Source organism: Phasianus colchicus, chromosome 35 (genome assembly GCF_987193195.1).
Source record: "Phasianus colchicus chromosome 35, bPhaCol1.hap1.1, whole genome shotgun sequence".
NCBI lineage: Eukaryota > Metazoa > Chordata > Aves > Galliformes > Phasianidae > Phasianus > Phasianus colchicus.
The window spans coordinates 2,756,942-2,783,684 of record NC_143470.1 but is presented as its reverse complement, the minus strand read 5'-3'; the positions used below and the strand labels follow the sequence as shown (position 1 = coordinate 2,783,684).

The following is a 26,743-nucleotide window of genomic DNA, read 5'->3' as shown; positions in this document are numbered from 1 at the left end:
ACACCACAGGGTCACGCAGTGCAGCTTTAATGACGTGGGGTGGACATGCAGACAGGGGGACAGACACACAGATGTCACCCATCCCCTGGGGGGGGTTGGGGGGGTGGTGACACCCGTTGTGGACAATGCGATGCTGGGGGTGGTGGCACTTGGGGGGTCACAGCGACCCAGGGGAGTGGTTGGTTTGGAGGCACTTGGGGGGCGGTGACACACAGCGTTGTGGCACTTGGGGGGCACAGTGACATCTGGGGTTGTGGCACTTGGGGGGCACAGTAACATAGGGGGACATGGGGATGCTGTGGGGTGGTGGCACTTGGGGGGCACAGTAGCACCGTGGGGCGCTGGCACTTATGGGGCACACGGGGGGGGGGGTGGGCAGCATCAGCTCAGGCCACGCAGTCCGGCTTCTGCTGTGCCGCCTGTGGGGACAGATGGTGGCAGTGGGAGCTGTGGTGTCACCCCCAGCCCCCCCTGTGACCCCCAACCACCCCGTGACCCCCAACCGCCTCACCTGAGTGATGCTGACCCCCGTCAGCGCTTCCACGGCGCCGGGCAGCTTTGTGACCACATCCAGGATCTCTGCTGGCAGCCTCCCCACGCCGATGTCCCCGGAGCCTCCGGACACCACCGTCACCCGGCGCGTCCCCAGCAGCGGCTGCGCCACCGCCTCCGCCACCTGGCCCCAAAAACGCCGCTTTTACACCCAAAATCCGCCCCACAGCTGAGACCCCAAAGCCATCGGGGTCCCCACTGCCCCCTCCGAGACTCCCAGACCGCCTCCATCCCACAGCAGGAGCCCCAAATGCCTCCTGGAGACCCCGACCACCTCCCACCTCCCTCCTAGGGACCCCATGTCCCATCTGGGACCCTCTGCCCCATAGCAGAGACCCCAAATCCCTCAATCCTTTGGGAAGTGGCCCCCCAAAAACCCCATGGGGGCCTTTTATCTCTCTCTTGAGATGCCCAGGCTGCCCCCCTGCTGCAGCAGGGACCCCAAATTCCCCCCAGAAACCCCAACTGCCCCAAACCCCTCCCAGGGACCTTCAGTCCCCTCTGGGACCCCTGTGCTCCACAGCAGGGACCCCAAATCCTCCGATCCGTTGGGAAGTGACCCCCAAAATCCCCCCAGGATCCCAAATGCCCCCCTTCACACCCCCAAACCACCTCAACCCCACTGCAAAGCCCCCAGATCCATTGCAAAACGACCCCACAAAGCCCCACGGGGACCCCAAATCCCCCCTCAGCCCACCCCCAAATCCCACTCAGGGCTCCCACGCCTCCTCTCTGTGCCGCCCCACGCTCCTCTCAGAGCCCCATAGGGCCGCCCCATAGACGTGGGGCCGCCCCATAGACGCGGAGCCCCACCTGCGGCAGCCGCTGCAGCACCAGATCCACCACGGCGGCCTCACGGAACTGAGCGAACGCCGCCGCCTTCGCCTCCGCCTGCGCCGCCTCCGCCCGTGCCCGCGCCGACACCGCGGCAGCCCGGGCAGCTCCGGTCACCTGCGGGCAACACGACTGCGTCGCCCACCGCCACCGCCAGGGGGCGCCGTCACCGTGTCTCCCCACTACCAGGGGGCGCTGTGCTCAATGTGTCCTCCAGCGCCACCAGGGGGCGCTGTCACCGTGTGTTCCACTGCCACCACGAGGGGCCGCGGTTCTCAATGTATCCTCCAACACTGCCAGGAGGCGCTGCCATTGTGTACGTGTGTGTTCCCACTGTCCTCCAACACCACCAGGGGGTGCCGTTCTCGTTTGTCCCACCACCACCAGGGGGCGCTGTCCTCACATATATGTGTGTGTGTGTGTGTGTGTGTGTGTGTGTGTGTTCCCACTGCCGCCACCAGGGGGCGCTGTCCTTCTGTCCCCCCTCCAAAACCACCACCAGGAGGCGCTGCCTTTATCTCCTTCCCCACACAACCACCCCCACCGGGTGCTGTCCCCGTGTGTGTCCTCCCGCCAACCACCACCACCAGGGGGCGCTGTTGTTACGTGAATCATCCCCACCACCACCAGGGGGCGCTGTCCCCTCACGTCCCCTACAAAACCACCCCCACCCCCAGGGGCCGCAGTCTTTGTGTGCTCCCACCCCCTGGTGTCCCCACCCCACACGTCCCCCCCCCAGCCCGCACAGCGGGGTCCCCACTCACCCGCATGGCCTCGGCTTCGGCCTCCGCCTGAGTCATCAGCTGCAGCCTGAGGGGGAGGGGCTGCTCAGGGGGCGGGGCCGAGGGGGGCGGGGCCAAGGAAGGGGGCGGGGTTTGGGAGTGAAGGTACAGAGGAATACAGAAGGGCTTTCGGTGGGGGCGGGGCTTCGGGTGGGTTCTCAGGAGAGGTGCGGCCAATGGGTGGCGGGGCTTCCAAAAGGGGGCGTGGCCACCAAAGGGGAGGGGCTTGGAAGAAGTGTGGCACAGTGGGCGGGGCCACAACCTCGTTGGGTGAATGACCGAAAGTGGGCGTGGCTTCAGCGAAGGGGCGGGGCCTGGGGCGAGTGGGCGGGGCTTTACAAGGGGTAAAGCAAGAAGAAGAGGCAGTAACTTAAAAAGGCAACCCTTGCTTTAAAAGGGCAATGACCCTTGTGGGCCCACCACACAGGGCTGTGGCTTCAGAACGGGCGGAGCAACAAAGCGTAACCACTTAAAGGGGCAATGCTTGCCTTAAAAGGGCAATGCCCGGGGACCAGCAGACATGGATGTGATGCGCATGGAGTGAGCATGGCTTCCAAATAGGGGGCGTGGCTTATGGGATGAGAGGCGTGGCTGGCAGATAGGGGGCGGGGCTTACAGGTAGGGGGTGTGGCTTCCAGGTCTGGGTGTGGCTTACGGGTAGGGGTGTGGTTTGCAGGTAGTGGTGTGACTTCCAGATAGGGGCGTGGCTTGCGGGTGGTGGGCGTGGCTTACGGGTATTGGCCACAACTCATGGGCAGTGGGCGTGGCTTACGAGTCGTGGGCGTGGCTTCGCGGAGGTGGGCGTGGCTTACCTCTCGGCCTCGGCCAGGCGCTCCATGCGGAAGCGCTCGGCCTCGGCGGGTTTCCTGACGGTGGCCTCCAGCTCCCTCTCGCGCCGCCCGATCTCGTGCTCCTGCAGCTGCGCCTGCTGCGCCCGCTCCACCACCAGCACCTGCGCCCGCTGCTCCTCGATCTGCTGCTTCGTCTTCGCCACCTGCGGCCCCAAAACGCCGAGGCTGCGGGGCGGCGCCGCCACGGCGCAGGGGTCCCTTTTTTTTGGGGGGGGGGGGGGGGTCTGGGTAGACCCAAAGGCGCTGTGGTGGCCCATGAGGGCTTGAGTGGGGATTTTGGGGTCTGTGGGGGGGATCCGGACGCACCTGGGCCGTTTTGGGGAACTGGGCACCATGGGGGGGCGCTGAGGCTCCCATCGCATCCCAAGGGCCCCGGAAAAGGGACCTATGAGTGCCACGGGGTGACAGCGGCGTCATTTTGGGGGGCCTGGGCATCTTGAGGGGGCGCTGAGGGGCCCAGGGTGACCCAGAGAGCCCAAAAAAGTGACCCGAGCGTCCTGGGGAGGACAGCAGTGACCCTGGGGAGACCCACGCATCGCTGGGGGTCCCTCCTGTCTTCTGGGGTTGTGGGGTGAACTCCAAGGGTCCCAGGGTCCCAAAGGCCCCAGAAAAGGGATCCAGGTGTCCCACTGGGGGACCGTGGTGTTCCTGGGGGGGACCCACACAACCCTGGGGGGCCCCTGGGGTCATTTTTGGGGACCTGGGAGCCACGGAGAGGCAGTGAGGGTTCCAGGGTGTCCCAAAGACCCCATTAAAGCGACCCGGCTGCCCCATGGGGGCATTTTTGGGTACTCAGGTCACACTTAAGAGGTGCTGAGGGTCCCAGGGTGACCCAAAGACCCCATTAAAGGGACCTGGGTGTCCCAATGGGGGGCTGTGGTATTCCTGGGGGCACCCAGACACCCTGGGGGGATCCTGGGGTCATTTTTGGGTACTTAGGACACACTTAGGGTGTGAGACATGGGGTTCGCACTGCATCCCAACGACCCCCATTAAAGGGTCCTGCCCATTCTGGGGCGGGGGAAAGAGGGAGGGGCGTCCCAAACCCCGCAAGGCCAGCAGCCACGTGTCGGAGTGTGGGGGGGTGGGGGTCCCGCAGCCCCCCCTGACCTGCAGCTGATAGGCCAGGTCCGCCTGGGCTTTGCGGGCGCTGACGGCGGCGTCGCACTGCGCCTGCTGCAGCTGGAAGTCGCGCTGCGCCTGCGCCATCGCCGTCTCGCTCAGCAGCTGGGCTGAGAGCTGCTCCTGCCGGGCACGGGCCTCCTGTGGGGACACGGGGGGCTGGGGGGGCGTGGGGGGACGGGGGGGGGTTGGGGGGATGGGGGGGTCTAGGGGCATGTGGGGGGATATGGGGGGATGGGGGGATTTGGGGGGAGAGAGGGGGATGTGGGGAGACATGGGGGGATGTGGGGGGATTGAGGGGACATGGGGGGATGTGGGGACGTGGGGGGACGTGGGGGTCTAGGGGCATGTGGGGGGGCACAGGGGGACAAGGGGATTGGGGGGACGTGGAGGTGGGCAGGGAGATGGGGGGATGTGGGGAGACATGGGGGGATGTGGGGGTGGGAAGGACGTGGGGGGTTGTGGGAATGTGGGGGGGTGTGGGGGGATGTGGGGTGTTGGGGGATGTAGGGGGGATTGAGGGGACATGGGGGGATGTGGGGGGACGTGGGGGTCTAGGGGCATGTGGGGGGACACGAGGGGATGGGGGCTGTGGGGGCTGTGGGGGGAGAGGGCGGGTCTTGGGGAGACATGGGGGGATGTGGGGGTGGGGGGGACGTGGGGGGATTGAGGGGACGTGGGGGGATGTGGGGATGTGAGGGGATGTGGGGGGATGTGGGGGGATGTGGGGTCTAGGGGCATGTGGGGGGATGGGGGGTCTAGGGGCATGTGGGGGGACACGGGGGGATGGGGGGATGTGGGGGGACCTGGAGGTGGGCAGGGGGATGTGGGGGGTGTGGGGTTCTATGGGGCCACAGGATTTCTATGGGGCCATAGCGTTTCTATGGGTTTCATAGGATTTCTATGGGGCCATAGATTTCTTTTGGGCCATAGAATTTCTATGGGGTCCATAAAATTTCTATGGGGCCATAAGGCTTCTATGAGACCATAAGGTTTCTATGGGGCCATAGGATTTCTATGGGGCCAGGGGGTTTCTATGGTGCTGTAGGCTTTCTATGGGGCCATAGCTTTTCTATGGGATCCGTAGGGTTTCTATGGGGCCATGGGGTTTCTATATGGCCATGGGGTTTCTATGGGATCCATAGGACTTCTATGGGGTCCATAGAGTTTCTATGGGGCCGTAGGGTTTCTATAGGGCCGTAGGGTTTCTATAGGGCTGTAAGATTTCTATGGGGCCGTAGGGTTTCTATGGGGCCGTAGGATTTCTATAGAGCCATAGGGTTTCTATGGGGCTGTAGTGTTTCTATGGGGCCGTAGGGTTTCTATGGGGGCTGTAGGATTTCTACAGGGCCGTAGGGTTTCTATGGGGCCGTAGGGTTTCTATGGGATCCGTAGGGTTTCTATAGGGCCGTAGGATTTCTATGGGGCCACAGGGTTTCTATAGGGCCACAGGGTTTCTATAGGGCCATAGGGTTTCTATGGAGCTGTAGTGTTTCTATGGGGCCGTAGGGTTTCTATAGGGCCATAGGGTTTCTATAGGGCCACAGGGTTTCTATAGGGCCATAGGGTTTCTATGGGGCTGTAGGGTTTCTATAGGGCCGTAGAGTTTCTATAGGGCCATAGGGTTTCTATGGGGCCGTAGTGCTTCTATGGGGCCGTCCTCACGCGGATCCCTGCGTCCCGTTTCGCCTCCGCCTCCCCCACGCGGGCGTCGCGCTGCACCTCTGCTGTGCGGCCCTTCCCAAGGGAGTGCAGGTAGTCCTGCCAACAGCGCGGCCGGGCAATGGGGTCAGCGCGTCATCGTGGGGTCAGCGGGGTCACTAATGGGGTCAGTGGGTCAGTAATGGGGTCAGCGCGTCATCGTGGGGTCAGCGGGGTCACTAATGGGGTCAGTGCGTCATCGTGGGGTCAGTGGGGTCACTAATGGGGTCAGTGGGTCAGTAATGGGGTCAGCGCGTCATCGTGGGGTCAGCGGGGTCACTAATGGGGTCAGTGGGTCATCATGGGGTCAGTGGGTCAGTAATGGGGTCAGCGCGTCATTGTGGGGTCAGCGGGGTCACTAATGGGGTCAGTGGGTCAGTAATGGGGTCAGCGCGTCATCGTGGGGTCAGCGGGGTCACTAATGGGGTCAGCGCGTCATCGTGGGGTCAGTGGGGTCACTAATGGGGTCAGTGGGTCAGTAATGGGGTCAGCGCGTCATCGTGGGGTCAGCGGGGTCACTAATGGGGTCAGTGGGTCATCATGGGGTCAGCGGGGTCACTAATGGGGTCAGTGGGTCATCATGGGGTCAGCGTGTCATCGTGGGGTCAGCGGGGTCACTAATGGGGTCAGTGGGTCATCATGGGGTCAGCGCGTCATCGTGGGGTCAGCGGGGTCACTAATGGGGTCAGTGGGTCAGTGATGGGGTCAGTGCATCATCGTGGGGTCAGCGGGGTCAGTAATGGGGTCACGGGGTAATAGGGTCATTGGGGTCAGCAATACAGTCATAGGAACTGTCACACAGCACAGGTGGTCCTGGGGTCACAAAGGGACAGCAATAGGACAGCAGTGGGGGCAGCATGGGGCCAACACTGGGGCCATGAGTGGGGTCATTAATGGGGCCACCAATGGTGCCATCAATGGGGCCACTTGTAAGGTCATTAATAGGGCCACCAATAGGGCCATCAGTGGGGCCATGAATAGGGCCATCAATGGGGTCATCAGTGGGGCCATCAATGAGGCCACCAACGAGACCATTAGTAGGGTCATTAATGGGGTCACCAATGGGGCCATTAGTAGGATCATTAACGGGGCCACTAGTGGGGCCATCAATGGGGCCACCAATGGGGCCATCAATAGGGCCATTGGTAGGATCATTAATGGTGCCATCAGTGGTGCCCTTAGTAGGGCCGTTAACGGGGTCATCAGTGGAGCCATCAATAGGGCCACCAATGGGGCCATCAATGGGATCATCAGAAGGGCCATCAATAGGGTCATTAGTAGGATTGCTAATGGGGCCAACAATGGGGCCATGAATGGGGCCATAAATGGGGTCATCAGTGAGGCCATCAATGAAGTCATCAGTGGGGCCATCAATAGGGCCATCAATGGGGACACCAGTGGGACCATTAGTAGGGTCATTAATGAGGCCACCAATGGGGTCATCAACAGGGCCATTAATGGAGCCATCAGTGGGGCCATTAGCAGGGCCATCAGTGAGGCCACCAATAGGGCCATTAGTAGGGCCATTAATGGGGCCACCAATGGGCCCATCAGTAGGGCTATTAGTAGGATCATTAATGGGGCCACCAATGGGACCATTAGTAGGATCATTAATGGGGCCACCAATGGGACCATTAGTAGGATCATTAATGGGGCCACCAATGGGGCCATCAGTGGGGCCTTTAACGGGGTCATGAATGGGGCCATCAACAGGGCCATTAGTAGGGTCAGTAATGGAGCCATCAGTGGGGCCATTAGCAGGGCCATCAGTGAGGCCACCAATAGGGCCATTAGTAGGACCATTAATGGGGCCACCAATGGGGCCATGAACGCCCACCTGGTCGTCGTGGATGTCCTTGAGGGTGTAGCTGACGACGCTGATGCCCATGTTGACCAGGTCAGACGACGCCACGTTGAAAACCTGCTCCGAAAACTTCTGCCGGTCCTTGTAGATCTCCTGGGGGGGGCGGCCGTAAGGGGCGGGGCTATGCAAATGAGGGGGGGGTCTCAAAGGAAATGGGGCGGTGCAGAGGGGGTGTGGCTATGCAAATGAGCCGGGCTTCTCAAAAGAATTGGGGAGTGGGAAGGGGGTGTGGTTATGCAAATGAAAACTGGGCTTCTCAAAAAATGGGGCTATGCAAAGGGAGGCGTGGCTATGCAAATGAGGTGGGGCTTCTCAAAAGACTGGGGATATGGGAAGGGGGTGTGGCTATGGAAATAGGGGTGTGGTTATGCAAACGAGCAAGAGCTTCTCAAAGGAATTGGGCTATGGGAAGGTGGCATGGCTATGCAAATGAGCACGGGCTTCACAAAAGAATGGGGTAATGCAAAGGGGCGTGGCTATGCAAAGTAGCTGTATTTATGCAAATGGAACACAACCATGTATAAAGGCGCGGCTATGCAAAGTGGGCGTGGCTATGCAAATGGATGTGGTTACATTAAGTGGGTGGGATTATGCAAATGAAGGTGGGCTATGCAAAGAGGTGGACCTTCAATAAAGGGGCGGGGCTATGCAAATCAGCAGGGCCTCAGTGCCGTGGTTGTGCTTGGCTGCAGGGGCGTGGCTTATGCGAAGGGGTGTGGCTTCGAAGAAAGGGGCGTGGCTTCAGGAAGCAGACGGGGCTTTACATTGGGCTTGGCCAATTAGGGTGAGATTTGTGGCAGTGGGAGGGGCCTACGGGCAGTGGGCGGAGCTTCGACAGGGGGCGGAGTTTCATTGAAAGGGTTTGGGGTGATGGGGGCGTGGCTTATGTCAGTAATGAGGTTAGGGGTGTGGCTTCTTGGGGTGTGGCCAATCATGGGGCGGGGCTCACAGCAGTGGGCGGGGCTTGTAGCAGCACTGCCTCCATCCCAGCGCAGAGCTGATGCCAATGCTTAGGGCTGCTGGTGGAAATGCTTTGTCTACGTGAGCGTGCCCGGGTGGGGGGTGTGGCCCCTCCGGGGGGCGTGGCTTCTCCGGGGGGCGTGGCCTCCTCACCTCCACCGTCATGTGGGCCATGATGGCCCGCTGGTGGCCCTCCAGGGTCTCGAGGGCGATCTGGGCGATCTCACTCTCCGATTTGCCCAGGAACATCTGGCAGGCGGCCGCCAGCATCTCCTTGTTCTGCCCCTGGATCTTCACCTGCACGCGGTGCCCGTTTTAAGAGGGCGCTGCCTCTGCGAGCCGCATCTCGCGCGGGTGGGGCCCACCGGGAAAAAGCCCCTTCTGTGACGGATGGATCCCCGCACAAAAACGTCGCTGAGAGTCAACGGGCGTTGCCCCTTTAAGAGCGCTCTGTTTCCTCGGTGGGCCCCACCTCTGCGGGACCGCTTTAAGACAACGCCGCGTCCCAATGGACACCGCAGCGTGACATCGCCCTTTTAAGGGCCGCCCCGCCGCAGCGCCAGGCAGGGCCCACCGCGAATTAAAAGGGGCAGCGCGGGGAGACCTGGGGATACCGGGGATACCGGGGATACCTGGGCAATGCCGGTGACGGAGATGGGGACCCCGTGGCGGGTGTAAACCTTCTCGCTCCGCACGTTGAGGGTCAGCGTGTTCAGGGAGATGCTGCGGGGGGGGGGTGTCACTCCGCTGTGCCCCCAACGCACCCCCACGTCCCCTCAAACCCCTGCCTTCAACCCCCCCACGTCCCCTCCGCCCCGTCAGCCTCCCCCCATACCCGGCCACATCACCCTCGCCCCATCCTGTCCCCCCCGCCCCCCCTCCCGGTCATTCTATGTCCCCCCACGTTCCCCCTATACCCCCCCATTGCCCCCCCACATCCCGTCACGCCCCTCCCTCGCTCACCGCTGGATCTGCTGCAGACACGGCACCACCAACACCCGTCCGCCCGCCACCATCACGGGGGGGCTGCGGCAGAACCCTGCGGGAGGGGTGGGGGGGGAACGCGGAGACGCGGGTTGAGGCCCGGAGCGCCGGTCCCGCCACCCGGAGCTGTGGGAGGGGGGTTGGTTCCCCACTCACCCGACACCACCATGGCCTCGTTGGGGCCGCAGGTGAAGAACATGGCGGTGGGGGCGCGGGGACGGCGCCCGGTGCGCGTGTGGGAGGTAGCGCGTGCGGGATCCCAAACCCGCAGCGGGGATCTGCCGAGCTCCGCCCGCTGGTGCCTCACCCACCGCACTTCCGGCCGCTCCGAGCCGCACTTCTGGTTTCCCTTTGCCGCACTTCCGGCAGCTCTGAGCCACACTTCCGGCCACTCCGAGCTGCACTTCCGGTCTTCCCTGGCCGCACCTCCGGCAGCTCTGAGCCGCACTTCCGACCGCTCCGAGCCGCACATCCGGCCGCCCTTTGCCGAACTTCCGGTTGACCCGGAAGTGCGCTGCGCCCCTGCCCTGGGGTGGGGGCAGAGACCCTAAAAGCGGTCCCCAAAGTCTCCAAAAATGGCCGTTTGGCCTCAAAGTTCCCTCAGGAGCCCCCGGGGCCGGGAAGGGCCCCCGGCTGCCCTTTGTTCCCCAAAATGATCGATTTGTCCCCAAACTGCCCTCCAAGCCGTTGTTCACAGCAGCGCGGTGAAAACCGCACGAAATGAACTCAGGCCCACTTTGCCGTGACGCGGCCGCCCACCCAGAGGACAACCGGGGACCGTTTGGGTGCAATTTAACGGATTTCGGTTAAATTTCTGTTCTGTTTTCCCGACAGCTCCGGGCGCGTGCCCACAACAACCATGGCGGCTCCGCCTCAGCAGCGGAGTGCACATGCGCCCTACCGCCATGACGGCTCCGCGCATGCGCAACGCTCTGACTGAAGGCACTCCGGGCGGAAGTGCGATGCCCAGCTGTAGTTCTGCGCAGGCGCGACCGGAAGTGAGGCCTCGCTCACCGCCCCTGGATAAGAGGCGCGGAAACCCCTTCCGGTCCTTCTTTCGGCTCCGGATCCGCAGCGGCCGCCACGTGAGAGCGGGGGGTGCGGGGATGGGGGGCGGAGGGGCACTGGGGGGGGACTGGGGGGGGTGGGGGGGCGGGGGGGGCGATTGGAGCCGGGGGCAGAACTGGGGGGGGCTGAGATAAATGGGGGGGCGTTGGGGGGGCGGTGAGATAAAACGGGGGGCGTTGGGGGGGTCGGTAAGAAATTGGGGGGTGGGAAATTGGGGGGGGGGCGGTGAGGAGATGGGAAATTGGGGGGTAAAAAAAATGGGGGGGGGCCGTGCGGTTTGATGGGGGGGGTCGAGGGGGGGGCTGTATGTGGGCGTCGATGTGGTAGAAATGGGGGGGGGGGCGATCCTGGGGGGGCAATGAGTCCGGTGGGGGGGGGGCTGGGGGAGGGTTGGGGTAGGAACTGGGGGGGGCTGGGGGAGCCAATGGGAGCGAAGTTGGGGGGGGTCGGGGTCTGGGGGGGCACTGGGGGAGGAATTTGGGGGGGGGGGGAATGGGGTGGGAATAAGGGGGGGGGCTCAGGGTCCGGGGGGGGCATTGGAGGAAGAATTGGGGTGGGGGGGCTTAGAGTCTGGGGGGTGTGGATGGGGTAGGAATTTGAGGGAGGGGTCTGGGGGTCCTATGGGGCGGAAATTGGGGGGGGGTTGGAGTCTGGGGGGGTCAGTGGGATATTGATGGGGGGGTTGGGAGGGGAGGCACTGGGGTAGGAACTGGGGGGTCTGGGGTGGAAATAGCAGGGTAGGAATTGGGGGAGGCATTTGGGGGGGGGGCACTGGGGGGGTGGGTGTTAGGAATTGAGGGGGGCAGAGGGGTCAATGGGGTGAGAATTTGGGGGGGGGGAGGCTCAGGGTCTGGGGGGGCAATGGGAGGAATTTGGGGTGGAAATGAAGGCAGGTTTGGGATCTGGGGGGGGTCGGTGGGATGTTGGTGGGGGGCTCGGGGTGGGGGGGGTCCTTGGGGGACTCAAGGTTTGGGGGGGGTCACAGAGGCCCTCAATAACCCCCCAACCCCATTTGTCCCCCCCCAGAATGACGGACTGGGAAACGGCCCCCGCCGTCACCGAGACCCCCGACATCAAACTGTTCGGGAAGTGGAGCACGGACGATGTGCAGATCAACGACATCTCCCTGCAGGTAATTAAGAGGGAGCTTAATTAATAAGCTGGTAATTGGGGAGGGGGGGCCCTAATAATGTGCCCCCCTCCCCCCCAGTTTGGGGGTGGGGCTGGGTGCTCTTAAAGGGCCGGCGCACTGAGCGCAGCGCCCCGGAGTGATGCAGTCAAACTCTTTGGGGGGGTGACACAGCTCCTAATTAAGAAATTAATAATTGAGTAGGGATCCTAATAACATTTCAATTTATAACAAAGGGGGGTGGGGGCATTAATCATGGCCCCCCAGTTTGGGGATGTGGCCGTGTGCTCTTAAAGGGCCGGCGCACTGAGCGCAGCCCCTTAGTGATGAAGTCAAATGCACTGAGTGGTTGATGCGGTTCCTAATTATGGGATTAATAATTAAATAGGGCTCCTAATTTCTCCCAACAAATGGGGTGGGGGCACTAATAGTTGCCCCCCTAATTTGGGGAAGGTGCTGTGTGCTCTTAAAGGGCCGGCGCACTGAGCGCGGCGCCGCACAGCCATGCAGCCAAATGCCTCCAGGGGGCGGCGCAGCCCCCAATTATGGGATTAATAATTAGGTAGGGTTCCTAATTTTCCCCAACTCCCAACAAAATGGGGTGGGGGTATTAAGAATTGCCCCCCCAGTTTGGGGGTGGGGCCGTGTGCTCTTAAAGGGCCGGCGCACTGAGTGCAGCCCCCCCATAGCGATGCAGCCGAACGCCTCCAGGGGGCGGTGCAGCCCCTAATTATGGGATTAATAATTAGGTAGGGTTCGTAATTTCTCGCAGCTCCCAACAGAATGGGGTGGGGGCACTAATAGTTGCCCCCCTAATTTGCGGAGGGTGCTGTGTGCTCTTAAAGGGCCGGCGCACTGAGCGCAGCCCCTTAGTGATGAAGTCAAATGCACTGAGTGGTTGATACGGTTCCTAATTATGGGATTAATAATTAAATAGGGTTCCTAATTTCTCCCAACAAATGGGGTGGGGGCACTAATGGTTGCCCCCCTAATTTGGGGGTGGGGCCGTGTGCTCTTAAAGGGCCGGCGCACTGAGCGCGGCGCTGCAGCCGAACGCCTCCATGGGGCGGCGCAGCCCCCAATTAAGGCCGCGGTAACGAAGCGGGTCTCCATTAACCCCGCTGTGCCCGGGGCAGGACTACATCGCGGTGAAGGAGAAGTACGCCAAGTACCTCCCGCACAGCGCCGGGCGCTACGCCGCCAAGCGCTTCCGCAAGGCGCAGTGCCCCATCGTGGAGCGCCTCACCAACTCCATGATGATGCACGGCCGCAACAACGGCAAGAAGCTGATGACCGTCAGGATCGTCAAACACGCCTTCGAGATCATCCACCTGCTCACCGGGGAGGTGGGCAGCGGGGGGGTATGGGGGGGTGGGGGGTCAGGGAGGCTGATATGGGGTCAGGGGGGGCTGATATGGGGGCAGGGAGGGCTGATATGGGGGGGTTGGGAGCTGATATGGGGGGGTGGGGGGCTGATATAGGGGGTTTTGGGGGGCTGGGAGCTGGGGCGAAGTGCCTTCGAGATCATCCACCTGCTCACCGGGGAGGTGGGGCTGGGGGGGGTATGGGGGGGTGGGGAGGTGATATGGGGGGGTTGGGGGCTGATATGGGGGGTATTGGGGGTCTGGGAACGGGCGAAGTGCCTTCGAGATCATCCACCTGCTCACCGGAAAGGTGGGCGGCGGGGGGGGGGTATGGGGGGGTGGGGGGCTGATATGGGGGGGTTGGGAGCTGATATGGGGGGGTTGGGGGCTGATATGGGGGGGTTGGGGGCTGATATGGGGGGGTGGGGGGCTGATATGGGGGGTTGGGGGCTGATTTGGGGGGTTTTGGGGGGCTGGGAGCTGGGGTGAAATGCCTTCAAGATCATCCACCTGCTGACCGGGGAGGTGGGCAGCGGGGGGGGGGTATGGGGGGGTGATATGGGGACTGGGAGGGATGAGATGGGGGGGGGTGGGGGGCTGATATGGGGGGTTTTGGGGGGCTGGGAGCTGGGGTGAAGTGCCTTCGAGATCATCCACCTGCTGACCGGGGAGGTGGGGGGTGGGGGGGGGCTGATATGGGGGGTTTTGGGGGGCTGGGAGTTAGGTGAAGTGCCTTTGAGGTCATCCACCTGCTGACCAGGGAGGTGGGGCTGGGGGCTGGGGGGGGGCGATATGGAGGGGTGGGGGGTCAGGGAGGCTGATATGGGGTCAGGGGGGGCTGATATGGGGGCTGGGAGGGATGAGATGGGGGGCGTTGGGGCACAGAGGGGGGGTTATGGGGCTGGGAGTTGGGGTGAAGTGCTTTTGAGGTCATTTATGTGGGGCGGGTATGGGGGGGTATAGGGTCAGGGGGGGCAATATGGGGTCAGGGGGGCTGATATGGGGGGTATTTGGGGAGCTGGGAGTTGGGGCGAAGTGCCTTTGAGATCATCCATCTGCTGACCGGGGGGGTGAAGGTATGGGGGGGGGCTGGGGGGGCTGTTTGGGATCACAGGGTGCTGCTATGGAGGCTGGGGGGGCTGCTATGGGGGGGTTGGGGGGGTCTTCGGGGTGGTGGTCAGCCTTTATGTCCCCTCCCTGAATAGAACTCCGTGTTGGTGCTGATGAATGCAGTCGTTAACAGCTATGGGGTTTGGGGGGGGGGGATTTGGGGTCTTTGTGGGGGGGGGTCAGCCTTTATTGCTCCCCCCCCCCCCATAGAACCCCTTGAAGCTGCTGATGAACGCCACTGTTAACAGCTGTGGGGTTTGGGGTGGACATGTGGGGTTTGGGGAGGTTTGTGAGATTTGGGGGGGATTTGGGGTCATTGGGGGGGGGTTGTGGGGTCTTTGTGTGGGGGGGTCACCCCTTTGCACCCCCCCTCTGATCCCTGCCCCCCCAAAGACCCCCCTGCAGGTGCTGGGAGGCGTCGTTCCCTTCGCGCACTTTGGGGCGGAGATGCGGGGTTTGGGGTTTCGGCTCCGGGGGGGGGATTTGTGGGGTCTTTGCAGGGTCTTTGCGGGGGGGTCACCCTTGTCACCCCCCCCGGCCCCCCCAGAACCCCCTGCAGGTGCTGGTGAACGCCATCATCAACAGCGGCCCGCGGGAGGACTCCACGCGCATCGGCCGCGCCGGCACCGTGCGCAGGCAGGCGGTGGACGTGTCACCGCTGCGCCGCGTCAACCAGGTGGGACCCCCCCCAAATAAAGACCCCCCCTCACCCCCCCACATTACAGCCCCGCCAAGGACCCCCCCCCAAATAACCAACCCAAAGACCCCCCTGAATTACAGCTTTCAAGCACTCCCCCTCCCCCAAATAATCCCCCCCAAAGACCCCCCCCAAAATAACCTTCCCAAAGACCCCCCCCCCAAATGACAGCCCCCCCCCAAGGACCCACCCAAAGACCCCCCCCAAATTACAGCTCCCCCAGAGACCGCCCCTAAAATAACCTACCCAAAGACCCCCCCCCAAATTACAGCCCCACCAAGGACCCCCCCCAAATAACCCACCTAAATACCACCCCCCCAAAATTACAGCTTTCAAATATTCCCCCCCGCAAATAACCCACACAAAGACCCCCCCCAAATTATAGCCTTCAAATACCCCCCCTCCCCCAAATAATCCCCCCCAAAGACCCCCCCAGAATAACCTTCCCAAAGACCCCCCCCCCAAATTACAGCCACCCCAAAGGACCCCCCTCAAATAACCCACCCAACCCCCCCCCCCAAATTACAGCTTTCAAATACTCCCCCCCCAAATAACCTTCCCAAAGACCCCTCTCCCCAAAATAGGCCCCCCAAAGACCCCCCCCCAAATTACCCCCAATTACCCCCCCACTAATTAACCCCCCCCAGGCCATCTGGCTGCTCTGCACCGGTGCCCGTGAGGCCGCCTTCAGGAACATCAAAACCATCGCCGAGTGTTTGGCGGATGAACTCATCAACGCCGCCAAGGTGAGCGTAATTAATTACTTAATTGATTACCCGGTTGTTAATTAAGCCCTCAGCCTTTATTAACCCCCCCCCCCCCCAAGGGCTCCTCCAACTCCTACGCCATTAAGAAGAAGGACGAACTGGAGCGCGTTGCCAAATCCAACCGCTAGGGGGCGCTGCGGGGCCGCGCCGCTCCGGGACCCCATTGAGCGGGGGGGGATTTGTGGGATCCCCATTAAAACGGGGGGGTTGTGGGGCCGCCCCCCAACTCGCGCCCCGCACGGGGGCTGTGTCACCGCCCCCCCCCCAAAAAAAAGGTTTTGTGTCCGTTCTGTGGTCCTCGCTGGGTGCTGGGTGGGGCTGTGGGGGCTATGGGGTGTTATGGGGGCTATGGGGTGCTATGGGGTGCTATGGGGGCTATGGGGTGCTACGGGGCTTATGGGGTTCTGTATGGCATTATGGGGTGCTATGGGGGGTTATGGGGTTCTGTATGGCGTTATGGGGTGCTATGGGGGTTATGGGGTTCTGTATGGGGTTATGGGGTTCTGTATAGGGTTATGGGGTGCTATGGGGGCTATGGGGTTCTGTATGGGGTTATGGGAGGTTATGGGGTGCTGTGTGGGGTTGTGGGGTGCTGTGTGGGGTTATGGGGTTCTGTATGGGGTTATGGGGGGTTATGGGGTGCTGTGTGGTGTTATGGGGTTCTGTGTGGGGTTATGGGGTGCTATGGGGGGTTATGGGGTTCTGTATGGGGTTCTATGGGGGGCTGTGGGGTTCTGTGTGGGGTTGTGGGGTGCTATGGGATGCTATGGGGGTTATGGGGTGCTGTGTATTTAGGGCAGTTTGGGGGTTTATGGGGTGCTGTGCGGGGTTATGGGACATTGTGGGGTTATAGGGCGGCTATGGGGCAGGCTGTGGGGCTGTGGAATCCCCCCTGTGGGTCACACCCCACAAGTGGGGTGGTTGTGGGGTCGATTTGGGGCTAGTTGTGGGATCGGTTGTGGTTGTGGGGTCGGTTATGGGGCTGGTTATGGGGTCGGTTATGGGGTCGGTTTGGGGCTGGTTGTGGTTATGGGGTCGGTTATGGGGTCGGTTTGGGGCTGGTTGTGGTTATGGGGTCGGTTATGGGGTCGGTTTGGGGCTGGACGCCACACGGAGGCACCGAGAGGAACTCGGAGACGTGGGAAGTTCCCAGCTCCATTTATTAATGATGAGCACCGCCATTAATTAATTACGAACACCGCCATCAGTTAATTAACACCGCCATTAATTAACACTGCGCTACGGATGGACACGACGACAGCGATGGGATTCTGAGCCACGGCACAGAACTGCGGGGTGGGGGGCGGCTGCCCCATAGCCGGGGGGGGGTTGGGACCCCCTATGGGGGGCTGGGGGTTATGGGGCGGCTCTGCCCCATAGCGATGGGGGGGGGGGCAGTCAGGACCCCCTATGGGGGCTCTGGGGGTTGTGGGGTGGTTCTGCCCCATAGCGATGTTGGGGGGGGGGTCAGGACCCCCTCTGAGGGGGGTGGGGGGTTGGGACCCCCTGTGGGGGGGGGTCTTGGGGTTGTGGGGCGGCTCTGCCCTATAGAGATGGGGGTGGGGGGGGGATTGGGACCCTCTATGGGGCCGGGGGGGGTTGGGACCCCCTATGGGGGAGGGTCTGGGCACTTGTGGGGCAGCTCTGCCCCATAGCGATGGGGGGGGTCGGGACCCCCTATAGGGGATCTGTGGGGCGGTGGTGACCTTCCCCCCCCACGAAGCCCCAACCCCACATTTTGGGGCGGGGGGGGGGGGGCACCACGGGGGGCTTCTCAGGGCTGGGACCCCCATGGATTTGCAGGGCCTCCCTTCAGATCCCCCCCCATCTGTAGGTCCCCAAACCCTACAATGCCCCATAGAACCCCGTGGGCTCCCCCTGACCCCATAAAACCCCATAGATCCCCTCGACCCCCTAGAACTCTTCCAACCCCACAGACCCCATAAACCCCCCCAACCCCATAGAACCCCATAGAGCCCCCTGACCCCATAAAGCCCCATAGCCTAGACCCCCCCAACCCCACAGACCCCCTGACCCCCCAGACTCCCCCGACCCCATAACCCCCCCGACTCCCCTGACCCTATAGGCCCCCTGACCCCATAGCCCCCCCCTCGACCCCCCGACCCTATAGATGCCCCCGACCTCACAGACCCCCCCTGACTCCATAGCCCCCCCCTCGACCCCACACCCCCCCCCGACCCCATAGAATCCCATAACCCCCTGACCCCCCTGACCCCATAGCTCTCCCCGACCCCACAGCCCCCCCGGCCCCATAGAACCCCACAAACCCCCCTGACCCCACAACCCCCGCCCCCTCACTTGTAGAGCAGATGCATGCAGCTCCCCCTGACCCCATAGGACCCCCATACCCCATAGGACCCCACAACCCCCCCTCACTTGTAGAGCAGATGCACGCGGCTGCCCCCGACCCCATAGAACCCCATAGCCCCCCCGACCCCATAGCCCCCCCCTGGCCCCATAGAACCCCTCGACCCCACAGCCCCCCTCACTTGTAGAGCAGATGCACGCGGCTCCCCCTGACCCCATAGAACCCCATAACCCCCCCGACCCCACAGCCCCCCTGACCCCATAGGACCCCCCGACCCCACAGCCCCCCTCACTTGTAGAGCAGATGCACGCGGCTCCCCCTGACCCCATAGAACCCCATAACCCCCCCGACCCCACAGCCCCCCTGACCCCATAGGACCCCCCGACCCCACAGCCCCCCTCACTTGTAGAGCAGATGCACGTGGCTCCCCCTGACCCCATAGGACCCCATAGGACCCCACAACCCCCCCCGGCCCCATAGGACCCCATAGGACCCCCTGACCCCACAGCCCCCCGACCCCCCGCCCCCCTCACTTGTAGAGCAGATGCACGCGGCTCCCGTCGCAGCCGCCGCGGCCCATTTTGTCCGCCTGCTCGGCCACCAGGCAGCGCACGAGCGGCAGGCTGGGGGGGGGCAGCGGGGCGGCGCCGGGCGGCGAGCGGGGCGGGGGGCTGCCGGGGGGCGGCGGGCCGTGGGGGGGGGGGCCGTGGGGGGGGCAGTGGTTGCTGTCGCCGTTGGAGCAGCGGCGCCGCGAGCGGAGCTGCCGGTCCTGCAGCTGCTGGCGGAGCTCCGAGACGCGCTCCTGCTTCTGCAATGGGGGCGGGCGGCGGGGGGGGCGGGGGGGTTATGGGGGCATATGGGGGATAATGAGGGATATGGGGGGTTATGGGGGGTTAATGAGGGGTTAATGGGGGGTTATGGGGGATATGGGGGGTTATGGGGGCATAAAGAGGGGAGATGGGGGGGAATGGGGAGGTTAAGGGGGGACATTGGGGGTTATGGGGGGAGATGGGGGTTAATGGGGGGACATTGGGGGGATATGGGGGTTAATGGGGGGTATGGGGGGGTTATGGGGGGATAAGGAGGGGAGATGGGTGGGAATGGGGGGGTTAAGGGGGGACATTGGGGGTTATGGGGGGATAATGGGGGGGGATATGGGGGGTTAATGGGGGGTTAATGGACGGTATGGGGGGGTTATGGGGGATATGGGGGGGTTAAGGGGGGGCATTGGGGGGATATGGAGGGGTTATAGGGCGGTTTATGGGGGGATAATGGGGGATATGGGGGGGTTATAAGGGGGTTAATGGGGGTTATGGGGGGTTAAGGGGGGGATGGGGGGGTTAAAGGGGGACATTGGGGGGTATGGGAAGTTATAGGGGAGTTATGGGGGGTTATGGGGGGTTATGGGGGGTATGAGGGGGTTAATGGGGGTTGTGGGGCGCCGTGGGGGGATATGGGGTGGTTTTGGGGGTGATGGGGGGCGTTGGTGGAGTTGTGTGGGGCGATTTTGGGAGGATATGGGGCGGTTTTGGGGGGTGATGATGGGGGGCGTTGGGGGATTATGGGGTGTTGGTGGGGGTGGTGGGGGGTGATGGGGCACGTGGTCACAAGGCGCACTTATGGGGCGGCGCCTCCCATCCCCACAACCCCCAGTGGGGGGATCCAAAATCCTATGGCCTCTGGGGGTGTCCTGACCCCCTATGGGGTCAGCTATGGGGCGCACCTTGGCTATGGGGCAGCTCAGCCCCTCTATAGGCACCCCAGCACATCCATGGGGCATCCCGACCCCCGTGTGGGGCACCCCGGCCCTGCTTTGGGGCAGCCCCCCTTGGCTATGGGGCAGCCCACCCCTTCTATGGGGCATCCTGACCCCTTTCCTATGGGCCACCCCATCGCTATGGGGCATCCCAGCCCCTCTATGGGGCATCCTGACCCCTTTCCTGTGTCACCCCATTGCTATGGGGCATCCTGACCCCTTTCCTATGGGCCACCCAGTTGCTATGGGGCAGCCCAGCCCCTCTATAGGGCACTCCAGCCCTGCTATGGGGCATCCTGACCCCCCTATGGGGCAGCCCACCCCTTCTATGGGGCATCCTGACCCATTTCCTGTGCCACCCCGTTGCTATGGGGCAGCCCACCCCCTATGGGGCAGCCCATCCCTTCCCTGTGTGTCACCCCGTCGCTATGGGGCACCCCAGCCCCCCTATGGGGCATCCTGACCCCTTTCCTGTGTCACCCCATAGCTATGGGGCATCCTGACCCCCCTATAGGGCATCCCAACCCCTCTATGGGGCATCCTGACCCCTTTCCTGTGCCACCCCGTTGCTATGGGGCATCCTGACCCCTCCTATGGGGAATCCCAGTCTATTCCTATGGGTCACCCCATTGCTATGGGGCATCCTGACCCCTCTATGGGGCATCCTGACCCCTTTCCTGGGTCACCCTGTAGCTATGGGGCATCCCAGCCCCCCTATGGGGCATCCTGACCCTGCTATGGGGCAGCCCATCCCTTCCCTGTGTGTCACCCCATTGCTATGGGGCATCCTGACCCCCCTATAGGGCACCCCAACCCCTCTATGGGGCATCCTGACCCCTTCCCTGTGTGTCACCCCGTACTATGGGGCATCCCACCCCGTATGGGGCAGCCCATCCGTCCCCTGCACGTCCCCCCACAGCCGTGGGGCAGCCCCCCCCCCCACCCACCTGCGCGATGATGCGCTCCAGCTCCCTGTTCTCCTTCTCCAGCAGCCGCGACTTCTCCTCGTCGTTGTTGGTGGAGGAGCCCGGCTTGGCGTCCGGCTGCTCGGCCTGCCACTCCCCCCGCGTGATCAGCCGCCGCATCTGGGGGGCCGTCACAGCGGGGGGTGCGCGCCGGGGGGGGGCCGCAGCACCCGGGGGGCCCACAGCACCATGGGGGTCCTACAGCACCATGGGGGTCTACAGCACCCATAGGTGGTCCTACAGCATCCATGGGGGTCCTACAGCACCATGGGGGTCCTACAGCACCCATAGGTGGTCCTACAGCACTATGGAGGTCCTACAGCACCATGGGGGTCCTACAGCACCATGGGGGTCCTACAGCATCCATGGGGGTCCTACAGCACCATGGGGGTCCTACAGCACCCATAGGTGGTCCTACAGCACTATGAGGGTCCTACAGCACCATGGGGGTCCTACAGCACCCATAGGTGGTCCTACAGCATTCATGGGGGTCCTACAGCACTATGAGGGTCCTACAGCACCATGGGGGTCCTACAGCACCCATAGGTGGTCCTACAGCATCCATGGGGGTCCTACAGCACCATGGGGGTCCTACAGCACCCATAGGTGGTCCTACAGCACTATGGGGGGTCCTACAGCACCATGGGGGTCCTACAGCACTATGGGGGTCCTACAGCATTCATGGGGGCCCTACAGCACCTATAGGGGGTCCTACAGCACTATGGGGGTCCTACAGCACCATGGGGGTCCTACAGCACCATGGGGGTCCTACAGCACCCATAGGTGGTCCTACAGCATCCATGGGGGTCCTACAACACTATGGGGGGTCCTACAGCACCATGGGGGTCCTACAGCACCATGGGGTGGTCCTACAGTGCTATGGGGGTCCTACAGCACTATGGGGGTCCTACAGCACCCATAGGTGGTCCTACAGCACCCATAGGCGGTCCTACAGCACTATGGGGGCCCTACAGCACTATGGGGGCCCTACAGCATCCATAGGTGGTCCTACAGCACCCACAGGGGGCCTGCACTATGGGGGTCCTACAGCACTATGGGGGTCCTACAGCAACCATAGGTGGTCCTACAGCACTATGGGGGTCCTACAGCACCCATAGGGGGTCCTAAAGCACTATGGGGGTCCTACAGCACCATGGGGGTCCTACAGCACCCATAGGTGGTCCTACAGCACCCATGGGGGTCCTACAGCACTATGGGGGCCCTACAGCATCCATAGGTGGTCCTACAGCACCCACAGGGGGCCTGCAGCACTATGGGGGCCCTACAGCACTATGGGGGCCCTACAGCACCCATAGGTGGTCCTACAGCACCCATAGGTGGTCCTACAGCACTATGGGGGTCTACAGCACCCATAGGGGGTCCTACAGCACTATGGGGGTCCTACAGCACCCATGGGGGCCTGCTGCACCCATGGGGCTCCTACCCACTGACCCTACATCTAATACTGATCCCATACCTGTTACTGACCCCGTATCTACTGCTGACCCTGTAACCATCACTGCCCCCATACGCAGGGCTGCCCCTCTACCTGCTACTGCCCCTGTACCCCCATATCACTGCCCCCCACCCATTGCCCCCCACCCACTGCCGCCCCCCGCCCACCTTGGGCACGAACAGCACCACCAGGGTGATGTAGGACGAGAAAACCACGGCCAGCGCGGCGAAGGCGAAGGCGGCGTCCTGCTGCGAGCTCAGGATCATCGTCACCGGGGCTGTGATCAGGCACAGCACCTGGGGGTGTGTGGGGCACGGTGTGGGGCTGGGGGTGGGGCAGGACATGGGGCAGGATGTGGGGCTGGGTGTGGGGCTGGGTGTGGGGCAGGACGTCCTGCTGGGAGCACAGGATCATCATCATTGGGGCTGTGATCAGACACAGCGCCTGGGGGGCAGGGGGCAACGTGGGGCTGGGGCTGTGGGGCGGGGTGTGGGGCAGGATGGGGGTCAGCTATAGGTCAGGTTGGGGGGCAGCCATGTGGTATCTATGGGGCAGCTGTGGGGTATCTATAGGGCAGCTATGAGGCAAATGTGGGGCAGCTATGGGGTGGCTATGGGGTATCTATGGGGCAGATGTGGGGCAGCTATGGGGGATCTATAGGGCAGCTGTGGGGTATCTATGGGGCAGCTATGGGGTATCTATAGGGTAGCTATGAGGCAGATGTGGAGCAGCTGTGGGGCAGGTATGGGGGATCTATAGGGCAGCTATGGGGTATCTATGGGGCAGCCGTGGGGCAGCTATGGGGTATCTATGGGGCAGCTATGAGGCAGATGTGGGGCAGCTATGGGGGATCTATGGGGCAGCTATGGGGCAGCCGTGGGGCAGCTCCCCTACCGCCACGTTGTAGATGGCCAGCCCCACGGCGCGGTGGTCGTTGATGCGCTCGGTGGAGACGCTCTTGGTCTCGTAGGCCAGGAAAATGCCGAGCAGCAGCAGCAGCCCTTTGGAGCCGTACAGGATGCCTGCGGGCGGGGGGCACCGGGGGGGCGGGGATGTGGGGCAGGAGGGGGGGTGGGGGGCAGGGGATGAAGGTTGTGGGGTGGGGTGGGGGGGCAAGGAGTGGGGTGGGATGGGGGTGTGGGGCAGGGATGTGGGGCAGGAGGGGGTGGGATGTGGGGTGAAGGTTGTGGAGTGGGATGTGGGGCAGGGATGTGGGGTGGGAGGGGGGGTGGGGGGCAGAGATGTGGGGCGGGGTGGGGGGTTAAGGGGGGTCAGAATGTGGGTCAGGCAATGAGGGGGGGACCCGTGAGCCCAACCCCAGCCGTGACCTCTGACATCTGACCTTTGACCCCAACCTGACCCCTAACCCCACCCCTGACCTCTGACCCTGACTCCTGACCCCCCGACCTCTGACCCGACCCCAAACCCAGCCCCAATCCAAACCCTGACCTCTGGCCCCACCTTGACCTCTGACCCCGACCCCAACCCTTGACCCCTGACCCCAGCTGACCCCTGACCCCAATCCCCACCCACCCCTGACCCCCAATCCCTGCCCTCCGACCCCCAGCCCCACCTCTGACCCTGACCTCTGACCTCTGACCCCCGACCCTTGACCCCCGACCCCTGACCCTTGACCCCGCGCACCCAGCCACGTGTTCATCTTGCTGGAGCTGCAGTGCTCCAGCTGCGGCAGGATGGAGACGTCCATGTCGCTCTTCGGCTCCTCCTTGGTGAACTCCTGGGGGGGGGGGGGCAATTAACACCGCCGTTAATTACTGCCCTCGGCAACGGAGGATGGAATGAAGGGGGGGGCTCCAAAGTGCCCCCCCACCCCACGGTACCCCGCCAAGGTCTCCACACCCCCCCACCGCCCCTCCCACCCACTGCCCCCCCCCCAAAGTGCCCCCTCATTGCCCCCCCCTCATTGCAGTCCCCCACTGTGCCCCCCCCACTGTGCCCCCCACCGCCCCCCTCATTGTGCCCCACCTCATTTTACCCCTCCCACTGTGCCCCCCCCATTGCTCCCCCTCACTGCCCCCCCATTGTGCCCCCCCTTTGGGACCCCCCCACTTCTCCCCCACTGTACCCCCCCCATTTCCCCCATCACTGCCCCCCCACTGCAGCCCCCCACTGCCCCCCCATCACTCCCCCTTATTGCCAGCCCCCACTGCCCCCCCATTGTGCCCCCCCATTTCCCCCCCACTGCCCCCCCAATGTGCCCCCCCACTGCACCCTACTCATTGGCCCCCCCACTGCACCCCCCCCCACTGCTCCCCCTCACTGCCACCCCCGACTGCCCCCCCCACTGTGCCCCCCCATTTCCCCCCTCATTGCCCTCCCACTGCACCCCCCTCACTGCCCTCTCATTGTACCCCCTCACCACTGCACCCCCCCATCCCTCCCCCCCATATCCCCCCCCACCCCCCCCACTGTACCCCCCACTGTGCCCCCATTCCCCCCCCCCCCATTGTGCCCCCCCCATTGCTCCCCTTCGCTGCCCCCCCATGGCTCCCTCTCATTACCCCCCACTGCACCCCCCCCACTGCGCCTCCATTTCCTCCCCACTGTCCCCCCGTTGTGCCCCCCCTCATTGTGCCCCCCCCACTGCCCCCCCACTGCACCCCCTCACTGCCCCCCATCACTCCCCCTCGCTCCCTCACTTCCCCCCCCCGCCCCCCCCCCGCCCCCCCACCTCGATGGTTCTCCTCAGTGGGTCGAGCAGCTGCCAGACGCTCAGGGTCCCGACGTCCAGCCCCACCAGCAGCCCCACGGTGCCGTACAGCTTCCAGGGCTCCAGGCTCTGCTGGGGGGCACGGAGACGTGGCCTCGGCGACCCCCCCCCAAAGCCCCCCAGCCCCCATTTACCCCCCCCGCTCCCAACCCCCCCCCAGACCCCCAATTATCCCCCCCGAGATCCCCATTACCCCCCCAACCCAAACCCCCCCGGACCCCTGTTTACCCCCCCACCACAACCCCCCCCAGACCCCCATTCCCCCCCCACCCCCCATAATTCCCCACCCCAACCCCCCCAGCCCTCCAGTCACCCCCCCGGACCCCCATTTCCCCCCAACCCCCCCCCCAAGACCCCCATTTCCCCCCAACCCCCCCCCCAAGACCCCCATTTATCTCCCCCAGGACCCCCATTTCCCCCCCCCCAAACCCCCCTCCAGACCCCCATTCCCCCCCCACACCCCATACCTCCCCACCCCAACCCCCCCCAGCCCTCCAGTTGCCCCCCCAGACCCTCATTATCCCCCCACCCCAACCCCCCCAGCTCTCCATTCGCCCCCCCAACCTCCATTTATCCCCCTCACCCCAGGCCCCCCCCAAGACCCCCAATTATCCCCCCCAGGCCCCCATTCCCCCCCAATTAACTCCCCTCAATTAATCTCCCCCCCCCAACTTCCTCTTCCCCACCACCCCCACCCCCATTTCTCCCCCCATTCACCCCCAACTGAAGCCCCCTGGACCCCCCCCAATTAACCCCCGCCCCCAATTAACCCCCCCCCAATTAACCCCCTCCCCAATTAACCCCCCCCATTAATCTCCCCCCCTACCTTCCTCTTCCCCACCACCCATCCCCCATTTCTCCCCCCATTCACCCCCCACTGAAGCCCCCTGACCCCCCCAATGACCCCCCCCAATGCCCCCCCCCAATTAACCCCCCCAATGCCCCCCCGCCCACCTTCCTCTTGTCCCTCCTGTCGTCCTTCTTGGTGACGGCCGTGTGCACCCACCACACCTTGGTGAACATGCTGCCGTACGCCAGGCTGAACCCCACGCCCAGCAGCCACAGCCGCGCCTGGGCGGACACACGGACAGCAGACACACGGACAGCGGACACACGGACAGCGGACACACGGACATCAGACACACAGACACACGGACATCAGACACACGGACAGCAGACACACGGACAGCGGACACACGGACAGCGGACACACGGACATCAGACACACGGACAGCGGACACACGGACATCAGACACACGGACATCAGACACACAGACACACAGACATCAGACACATGGACGTCAGACACACAGACACACGGACAGCAGACACACGGACATCAGACACACGGACACACAGACATCAGACACATGGACGTCAGACACACAGACACACGGACAGTGGACAGCGGACATGGGACACATGGACACACAGGCACACAGGCATCGGACACACGGACACATGGACAGCGGACATCAGACATCAGACACATGGACATCGGACACACGGACATTGGATACACGGACATCAGACACACAGACAGCCCCATAGACCACAATGGCACACAATGGGACCCAATGGCACCCAATAGGACCCCAATGGGACCCCATGAACCCTACAGAATCCCAATGGGACCCAATGGGACCCCATAGACCCCAATGGACCCCAATGGGACCCAATGGACCCCAATGGCACCCAATAGACCCCAATGGGACCCCATG

At 63.4% G+C, this 26,743-nt stretch overlaps 3 protein-coding genes across 6 annotated transcripts in view; 1 reads left to right on the top strand and 2 right to left on the bottom strand.

Annotated features, from left to right (window-relative positions):
* Positions 1-11: 11 nt before the first annotated feature.
* Positions 12-9,997, bottom strand: FLOT1 (flotillin 1). Its single transcript, XM_031610588.2, has 12 exons — positions 9,807-9,997; positions 9,630-9,705; positions 9,299-9,389; positions 8,820-8,963; positions 7,680-7,799; positions 5,807-5,902; positions 4,130-4,282; positions 2,981-3,162; positions 2,151-2,196; positions 1,366-1,503; positions 512-676; positions 12-419 (listed from the first exon to the last, which is right to left on the bottom strand). The coding sequence occupies exons 1-12, from the start codon at positions 9,847-9,849 to the stop codon at positions 387-389; spliced, it is 1,287 nt and encodes a 428-aa protein (XP_031466448.1). The 5' UTR covers positions 9,850-9,997; the 3' UTR covers positions 12-386.
* A 616-nt stretch (positions 9,998-10,613) lies between these two features.
* On the top strand, positions 10,614-16,997 carry RPS5 (ribosomal protein S5). The gene is made up of 6 exons (XM_090129199.1): positions 10,614-10,735; positions 11,745-11,850; positions 12,984-13,193; positions 14,869-14,997; positions 15,666-15,764; positions 15,845-16,997. Exons 2-6 carry the CDS (start codon positions 11,746-11,748, stop codon positions 15,911-15,913), a joined length of 612 nt encoding a protein of 203 aa, XP_089985325.1. The 5' UTR covers positions 10,614-10,735; position 11,745; the 3' UTR covers positions 15,914-16,997.
* Positions 16,998-18,627: 1,630 nt separating this feature from the next.
* The window catches only part of GABBR1 (gamma-aminobutyric acid type B receptor subunit 1), a 34,419-nt gene continuing 26,303 nt past the window's right edge, over positions 18,628-26,743 (bottom strand). For 2 of the 4 annotated variants that reach the window (XM_090129077.1, XM_090129080.1), the window contains 7 exons: positions 25,977-26,093; positions 24,984-25,094; positions 23,936-24,029; positions 23,186-23,313; positions 22,459-22,587; positions 20,818-20,955; positions 18,629-18,922 (listed from right to left, as the gene is read on the bottom strand). In XM_090129077.1, the coding sequence (XP_089985203.1) occupies positions 18,644-18,922; positions 20,818-20,955; positions 22,459-22,587; positions 23,186-23,313; positions 23,936-24,029; positions 24,984-25,094; positions 25,977-26,093 (996 nt within the window). In that variant the 3' untranslated portion in view covers positions 18,629-18,643. Of the gene's footprint in view, positions 18,923-20,817; positions 20,956-22,458; positions 22,588-23,185; positions 23,314-23,935; positions 24,030-24,983; positions 25,095-25,976; positions 26,094-26,743 lie in introns of all 4 variants that reach the window. The other 2 variants (XM_090129081.1, XM_090129079.1) reach the window with 2 other exon arrangements.

Coding starts and splice junctions, on each gene's coding strand:
- FLOT1 (XM_031610588.2), bottom strand. CDS start 9,849: ATGTTCTTCACCTGCGGCCCCAACGAGGCCATGGTGGTGTCGG. Junction 4,283..5,806: donor AACGGGACGCAGGGATCCGC/GTGAGGACGGCC, acceptor GTGTCCCCACAG/GAGGCCCGTGCCCGGCAGGA. Junction 2,197..2,980: donor CGCCTGGCCGAGGCCGAGAG/GTAAGCCACGCC, acceptor CCTCCCCCTCAG/GCTGCAGCTGATGACTCAGG.
- RPS5 (XM_090129199.1), top strand. CDS start 11,746: ATGACGGACTGGGAAACGGCCCCCGCCGTCACCGAGACCCCCGACATC. Junction 13,194..14,868: donor TCCACCTGCTCACCGGGGAG/GTGGGCAGCGGG, acceptor CGGCCCCCCCAG/AACCCCCTGCAGGTGCTGGT. Junction 15,765..15,844: donor AACTCATCAACGCCGCCAAG/GTGAGCGTAATT, acceptor CCCCCCCCCAAG/GGCTCCTCCAACTCCTACGC.